Here is an 8,908-nt window from a genome sequence, read left to right on the forward strand (position 1 = left end):
GTTCAACTTCTACAATAACACCTTCTTTACACATTTCCTCTAAAGTTTTAAATGGTTTTATATATCTCAACATCTACCCTTCCCCTTCAACTTCAAGTTACCAAAAATATACACCTGAAACATTCAAGTTATTAAAGATAATGTATACAGTAAGCCGTACCTGTTTTGAAGTTTCCTGATCCACTCGTTACTTGTTCAACCTTAATGAAATAACAAAAATTATTATTTTAAAATATTTTTGAATTCAAAAATGTATTTCTTACACTATGTGGACGAGATTGGCCTGGCATATTTCTAGTTTGTGACCGCGATGATGGTGCCTTTGCCTGGCCAGCTCCATGTAGTTGTCCTGATATTTTAGGTGGATGTTCTCGTGGTTGTCCTATTTGATCAAGAGCAGGAGGATGTCTCCCACGAGCTCGACGTCTCGTACGCCTTATAGCATTGGGATCCATACATAATCTTACAAGCTATTTATAAACAAAATCAATTTTTATAAAATACAAATCTAATAAAATTGTATAGATGAAGAATGATTCTTGTCCTAGTAGTTAAATTACATTTAATTAGCTTAAAATTATATTAATCAAATATAATTCTCTAAATTACTGAATAACCATATCTAACTTTATCATATTTTTATAATTTAATTGAAATTTATTTTCATTAAATTTAAACAAAATGTACATGCATAGGCGTGCGCACAGGGTATGCAGGGTATTCCGCTTTATGTGAGGGGCCCATATATAATATACCAAAGCATTTTTGATAATATCTTCTATATTATAAAAAAAAATTATAAAAATTTTAGTTTTCACTTTGCTCGCGACCAGCAAGGTAATCTAAACTATTAATACACTAAAACGTAACACGTAGAAATTGTTATCTATGTTGCAACAATAGAATAATTATTATTGTTTTTATAGTTCGTAATCAAAGACCATATTATTATTATAACTGACTCCGGTATCATGTCGACATCGATGTGTATACCTAATCATGGTATAATTTAATAAGTATTATTACCATCATTGTTATAATATGGTACTGGTTGGATAGATAAACTTTAAGTTTTTTTATCTGTGATTTTACCGCCAAACGTTACTGGTAGACAATAGAACGTTTACCATGAAAAGTTGAACTGTATTCCAACGAGCCAATGTTTTTTGACATAATTCGTTAACTGCTTAGAGTGTTTTGACTAATTTATTCCTTATTGACATTATTAAGTTCTATTGTTAAAATGTAAAATGTCTCAGAAAACCAATAATTACCTTGGTGGTTCCACAAAAAGGAAAAAAGTACAGAAAAAAATGAAGAAATAAATAAGATCCGAGGATCTATGGACAGGTTTTGTACAAAAATCTTACAAATAAATGGTACGTAAAATATTTTGTTTTCCTAACAAATAAACATTTAATGAAACATTAATTTAATAACTAACATTTTTTTTAATTGAATCTACTTTGTTATAACAAAATTATTTGATTTTTATTTAGAAAATACATCTATTGACACAGAACTACCATCGGAATCTGCTGGTAAGTCTGCACAGCAATCTTACTAGAGCTTAAAAGTTAAAACTAAGTTTTACTAGTTTACTGCAGATTTATCTGAATTCATTAACCTCTAATTTTAATATTTTTTATTCTAGACCAAATTCTAGCTTTAACACAATTTGCAACAATACTGTGACAAGCTGCTCGTGTGAGAGGGCCTTTTCCAAATTGTCCATTCTGAAGTCTAAACTTAGAAACACTATGCCACAAGAACGTCTTGATTCACTGATCTTAATATTTATCGAGCAAAAAATGGCATCAGAAATCAATATTGAAGAAGTAATAGAAGAATTCAAAACATGTGTGCCGATAAAAAGAAGACTTGAACTTTAGAATTTAGATTTTAAGTACTTTCCATGAAATAACACTATTATTAATATGTTAAAATTATTCAAAAACATTCAATATAGTATATACTTGATCAAATTTTCTTTAAATAAATATAATTCAAATTTCAAACTACTTATTTCTACAGCGCGTTGTTTAATATTCTACTGTAAAACTATGTGTGATTTCAGCTTCCGAGGGAAGCTAAAAACCTAAGTAGTATATTTGCAAAAACTTAGATCGTAAATTGAATCCTATATGTGTTAAAAAAAAGTTAAACGGCTTAGCATTGTTTTTTAGAATAAATTGAGGAAAGATTAGAATTTGTGAGGGGGCCCTCTTTTCCTTATTGCATAACCTGCGAATAAAGTCTGCGCACGCCAATGTGTACATGTACAAATATAACAATTAATATTTATGTTAAGGAGTACACACATAATACATACATAAAATATAACAATGATATATAATTGTTGTCTTCTAATGCAAGGTTTGTTATGGAGACAAGAGTTATTAATGCTATCTATGTACTTATTTTAAAAAGTACTAACATTACCTACCTATTAAATGTATGTAAATTGTTAAATAATATATTACTTATTATCAAATTATTTTAAAATTATTTTGTATTTAAAAATTTATTTCTTACACTTGGTGGACCAGATTGGCCTGGCATATTTCTAGTTTGTGACCGCGATGATGGTGCCTTTGCCTGACCAGCTCCATGTAGTTGTCCTGATTTTTTAGGCGGATGTTCTCGTGGTTGTCCTATTTGATCAAGAGCAGGAGGATGTCTCCCACGAGCTCTACTTCTCGCACGCCTTGGTGGATTGGGATCCATAGATAATCTTACAAGCTATTTATAAACACAATCAATTTTTATAAAACACAAATCTAATAAAATTGTGTAGATGATGAATGATTCTTGTCTTAGTAGTTAAATTACATTTTGGTAGTTTAAAATTATATTAATCAAATATAATTCTCTAAATAACTGAATAGCCATATCTAACTTTATCATTATTAAATAATTTAATTGAAATTGTACATGTACAAATATAACAATTAATATTTATGTTAAGGAGTACACACATAATACATGCATAAAATATAACAATGATATATAATTTTTGTCTTCTAATGCAAGGTTTGTTATGGAGACAAGAGTTATTAATGCTATCTATGTACTTATTTTAAAAAGTACTAAAATTACCTACCTATTAAATGTTTGTAAATTGTTAAGTAATATATTACTTATTATCAAATTATTTTTAAATTATTTTGTATTTAAAAATTTATTTCTTACACTTGGTGGACCAGATTGGCCTGGCATATTTCTAGTTTGTGACCGCGATGATGGTGCCTTTGCCTGGCCAGCTCCATGTAGTTGTCCTGATTTTTTAGGCGGATGTTCTCGTGGTTGTCCTATTTGATCAAGAGCAGGAGGATGTCTCCCACGAGCTCTACTTCTCGCACGCCTTGGTGGATTGGGATCCATAGATAATCTTACAAGCTATTTATAAACACAATCAATTTTTATAAAACACAAATCTAATAAAATTGTGTAGATGATGAATGATTCTTGTCCTAGTAGTTAAATTACATTTTGGTAGTTTAAAATTATATTAATCAAATATAATTCTCTAAATAACTGAATAGCCATATCTAACTTTATCATTATTAAATAATTTAATTGAAATTGTACATGTACAAATATAACAATTAATATTTATGTTAAGGAGTACACACATAATACATACATAAAATATAACAATGATATATAATTTTTGTCTTCTAATGCAAGGTTTGTTATGGAGACAAGAGTTATTAATGTTATTTATGTACTTATTTTTATAAAGTACTAAAATTACTTACCCATTAAATGTATGTAAATAGTTAAATAAAAAATGACTTAATATTCCGAATAAAATCTGAATTGATACTAAGTAGTCATTACTTCAATTATGTACCTGTATCTATTTTGGATTTGATATACTAATTTTTTGATCGGTAATCAATTTATTAATATCTGTTTTATAATTGGGAGGAATCGGAGAATGAATTAATGGTCAATTAAAAATTCCAAATATAATAGACACAATTTTTTTGATTCTGTATTAGAAACGAAATATGTAAAAAAATGTAATTGGCCCATTCCAAATAGCTTATTTAAGAGAATATAATGTAATATATGTTTATTACAGATTTTTATGAATTCTTTATACAGTTGAAACACATACCTATAATTATAAAAAAAATACTGAATACACAATAAATATCTAGTTATAAGAAATAGTAAATACTATTACATTTCTTATTTTATGAATTTGTGAAAAGGTACCACCTAAAGTGTAATAAGATTAAATCGGTTGAAACATTCCTTACACAATACATTAATATATAAACTAATATTTTAATATTATAATAACTAATATTATAACCAAAAGTCATGTATCCGAAAGGGTTTTAGCGGGATTGTTGATAGTAGGATAAACATAGTACTATATAATCATGTACCTATGTACAATCTACAACTACGGAATTCAGAAAGCAAGATGACATCACTTATTATTCTGTATTATCACTAAATTTATATACTAGAGTACTAGAGACTTAATATTGATTTGATATATGAAGGGATGGGAATTTAGTCAGTATAAAAATTCGCCACTAAATTACATTTATTTTATTATGATATTTGAAAGCATTGCAGACTGCAGTTGAAGAACTGTGAAACTTCCCTATACATAACTTTATGAGTATTTTGTAATAAGTAAGTATTTTGTGTAACTGCAAATACTTTTTTAAACCCATATTATAACGTTACATTATGGATTACATTTTTAATACTATTTGTTAAAATTGTTAATAATAATATGTAAATTTTAAATGTAGTTTATTCCGCATTAAACATTACTAAAATAATTATTATTATTTATCTCCAAACTTTAAGGGTATAATTTACTAAATTATGGTCATAAACAAAAAAAAAAATTGATAAAATTTAAAATTGGTACATATTTAATTTTAAGTTAAATACAAAAGCTGTGTAAAGATGTCAATGACAAAAACTTGAATTTTTTCCTATTATCAATAATTATCAATACATCATCATCAATATAAAATCCAATAAAATGTTGTTCTGGTTTATTGGTTTTCTTAAAATAAACAAATTAAAATTGTAACTTCTTATTTTTAATTTATCATATTAAACAATCTTGCTATAATATTAAATGATTTATACTACAAAAAAATGTTGTATGTTATTTATAATATAATACTATTAATTTTAATCTAGACTACATTTTTAGTATGTATAATGAAGTGGTTTTTATATAAAGAATAATACAGACATTAAGCACATTTTATTAGGATAAGTATTAAGTGGGTAAGCTGTATTATATTCACATTTTTTAGTAAGATAAGTAAATGTTAAATTAAGACGAATTATTTTTAAAATTGTTTTTATTAATCTGTACTAAAATAATACATACTATATTGTTAACATTAGCATGTTAGCATGTAAATCATAACTTTTACACTGAAATTAGTGCCTTACAAAAAATAAAATACAAATTACACTTACCATTAAGGTACTCAATTTTTGAAACCGTAATAATGAAACAGACAAATAACTTTAAAATATTGAAAACTAGTTCGTTTTAAGAAGTGAGTCTGACGTGTTTGCTGTCGCGTTAATGCCAACATTCAACAACGTAACCTCAAAAATTTTAATAATTAATATCTAGTTCATATCTTCATATCTAATACTATAAAATGAAGATCAGCTGACTACGAGAACAGCTGACTCAGGACGACCCATGGAACGGAATGCGCCGGCTATGATGAAACCGTGGCGTAAAAAAGAAGCACCGCTCCGTTTCTACAGTCCACCCGACCCGTTCCCGACGATTCCTTGACGCGCCCAATCACGTACCTTCGCCGCGGCGGCGGCGGTCGGTTGGTTTTCAAATGCTTTTTCCGCTGTTTTTCTCCAGCGTCGGTCGTTATTATTGCTTTTTTTGTTTTTCTCATTTCGTTTCGTCTTTTCAATCTCCGTCTGTGCTCTATTTGTTAAGTTAATTTCTTTTAAAACCCGTGTTCGTTCCAACGCACAAGTGCACAATTTTGTTTTTGATTCAATAAATATTGCATTATTGTTTGGTCCTTAATAACGTTGGTATATTGCTTAACGTAAACCCAATTTTGCGGTTTGATATAAATAAATGTATTATTCAAACATACATTATAAATTATAATAATGTAATCATAATAATAACAGTCAGATCATTGAATAAATTACAATTAAAGTTTAAACAGTGTGTAGATACATCAAATTATATACGATTACATCGATGTATATCGAATATATTGGTTTACGTCGCTCCATTTATACACAGCGTTACAGCTTAAGTAATGAAGTTTTGACCATAAACAGCAACACAAATCGTGGTGTAGTAGGTTAGGCGTAGGTTCCCCAAACACAGGTTGCTAGGTAGGTCCGAGTTCAAATCCGTCGTACGCTCTTCCGGTCGGCGACGGCTCCGTGCATTAGAATAGCATGGCCGCAATGTTGAAATTTTTTGCATTTTTTTTTCGATTTTTTTCACGTTTTTTTTTTATATTAATTACATATATTTATATATACACTACAGATTAGGTTAATATATTATTGTGTATCTATATTCTTTATGTTATTAATTTCATTAGGAATTATAATTGCACATTCCTTAAAATGTCCATTGTTATATTATATTTTATTATATTTGTTTGTATATTATATAGTTTGTATTTTTCGTAAATTATTTCGTATGTTGAGTACAGTAAAGCACGATTAAGAATAAAATAATTGAGCATAGAATATTTTTATGCGATATTGTGGCCCGAAATTTTGTAATTTATTATTTTCACGTATTATTTCGATATCAGATGCGAGCCGTGAGCCGAGCCCAGCTTTATCGACAATGTTATCGATTAATAAATTAGTTACCGGAGCAATAAAAGTTCCGACGTTTTAAACATTAAAATCGGAGATATAGATATAGTTAAGATACAATTCCAAATTATTATAAAAATAATATCAGTGTTCGATCACCCATGCTCTGTAGTATGCTTGAATTATAAACGATGCAGTTTTTAATTCATACCATGTTTTGATTTTATTATTTTCATAACTACTATTATTATTATGACCTATCAAACAGATTTATGAAATGTGACTATTTCATAGACTACGAAAGAATATTTGTTACGTCATATTTTGAATTATTATGATTATTTAAATAAATATTTTTGAATAATATTATAATATAGCTTAAAATGGAAAATGGCAACGTTGCAGAGTTTTTTATGCTCAATCGTGTAGGTTCTCTTTTGTATTCCGATTTCCTTTGATACACCGACAATTTGGCTCAATCGTATCGCTAAAAAGGTGTTTTATGCTCAATCGTGTCTCAGTCGTTGTGTGATAGTGTTTTCACTTATAGCCGTTCGCAGTTGGGTCTACAATTCACAGAAGGTGGATTGCCTACCTGATTTACTGTTGCACATTGTCTGGAAGTATACGAAGTGGGATTGCCTACCTAGGTGGCTAACTTGAAAGTTAATCGATTTTGACTAGCTAGACACTCCAAAACGGTTTTCGACTTAACAGGTGGATTGCTAATTTTTTTTCATCTTAGACGGGTGATGACTGACTTGCTAGACACTCTAACATGCAGGTTTTCGAATTTAAATTTTTTTACACATACAAAAAAGCACCGGACATACGCTGGGGGATGGTATCATTGGATTGTCGATGTTCATGGGCCATGGCAGATTTCTAGGCACTGAAACTGGACTTTTAAACTTTCCCGCCTTCGAAACGAGACCACCATAGAGCCAGGCCTTATCAGAAATTCTTATCACAAAATCTCCTTCTATATAAGTGTGGAATTTATAATTCGACTGTGTCTCCAAAATCAGTACTCACTTACAACTAACATGGGGGACCTGGGGGTCGAACTATATTTGCCATTCTTTAGTTACCTACGCTACCAACGTGGTCGGTAGGCTGGTGATATACGCTTCTCATTATGTCCGCAATCGGATTGCCTACCTGTGTGATTTGATGACTGATAGCTAGACAATCGAATACACCTATCGACTCTACACTTTTTAACAACACAGGAGATCGTATCCAGCCGTTTGTGACGGATTGCTAGACGCTCTAACTTTTAAACATTCCCGTCAAAACGCCAAGCCTTATCTTCAATCCATATCACTAATCCATATCACTAATCCTTATCACAAATCCTAAATTTTCATCTTACAACTTTACAGCCGCGACTTTTATAATTCCAACGACATTGTCTCCAAAATCGGTACCCACTCTTAGCGAGTCTAACGGGCCCCGAGTTACACTTAGAACTAGTACTATTATAATATGTAATATAATATTGTTCAAAAAGAAATGTTAGTAAACTAAAGATAAAACCTTAATCCACTGTTTATTGATTATTCATAATCATTCATTTTTAATTTTTTAAAACTGTGGGTAATCATCGTAGATAATTCTTTTATCATACTATTTATCATACTTAGGGCGGATTGCATAAAGATCAATCTGTAAATTCGTTACCGGCCCTGTAATTTATCGGTCCAGTAACGTTTAATGAATGTGTAAGACTTGATGTGGGTTGCATAAAGAAATTTTAAGTTATTGATAACCGTGGTTACCAAATAAATTAAACCACATTTTATTTGATTAATTTGAATAATGATAACACAAATGAAATAAATATTGATAAATTTGAATAATGATAATAAAAATGTTATAAATTATACATATTCATTTATTATGATATAATGACAATTTATTATTATGACTTATGACTTATGAGTACTCTGTCTCCACTGTCCACTACTGGAGTATCTACAACAGTAGTATAGAACCGTCGTTATATAGATATATTTGTAATTAAGTTGTACAATGACTACGATACAAGTGAAGCGTACACAAACAAAAAACTTTTCAGAACAGG

The 8,908-nt window shown here is 29.4% G+C and overlaps 1 protein-coding gene across 1 annotated transcript; it reads right to left on the minus strand.

Annotated features, from left to right (window-relative positions):
• Window positions 1-131: 131 nt before the first annotated feature.
• LOC115034119 (filaggrin-2-like) lies at window positions 132-3,485 on the minus strand. The gene is made up of 4 exons (XM_029489876.1): window positions 3,193-3,485; window positions 2,536-2,742; window positions 264-470; window positions 132-200 (listed from the first exon to the last, which is right to left on the minus strand). The coding sequence occupies exons 1-4, from the start codon at window positions 3,382-3,384 to the stop codon at window positions 132-134; spliced, it is 675 nt and encodes a 224-aa protein (XP_029345736.1). The 5' UTR covers window positions 3,385-3,485.
• Window positions 3,486-8,908: the final 5,423 nt, after the last annotated feature.

Source organism: Acyrthosiphon pisum, chromosome A2 (assembly GCF_005508785.2).
Source record: "Acyrthosiphon pisum isolate AL4f chromosome A2, pea_aphid_22Mar2018_4r6ur, whole genome shotgun sequence".
Lineage (NCBI taxonomy): Eukaryota > Metazoa > Arthropoda > Insecta > Hemiptera > Aphididae > Acyrthosiphon > Acyrthosiphon pisum.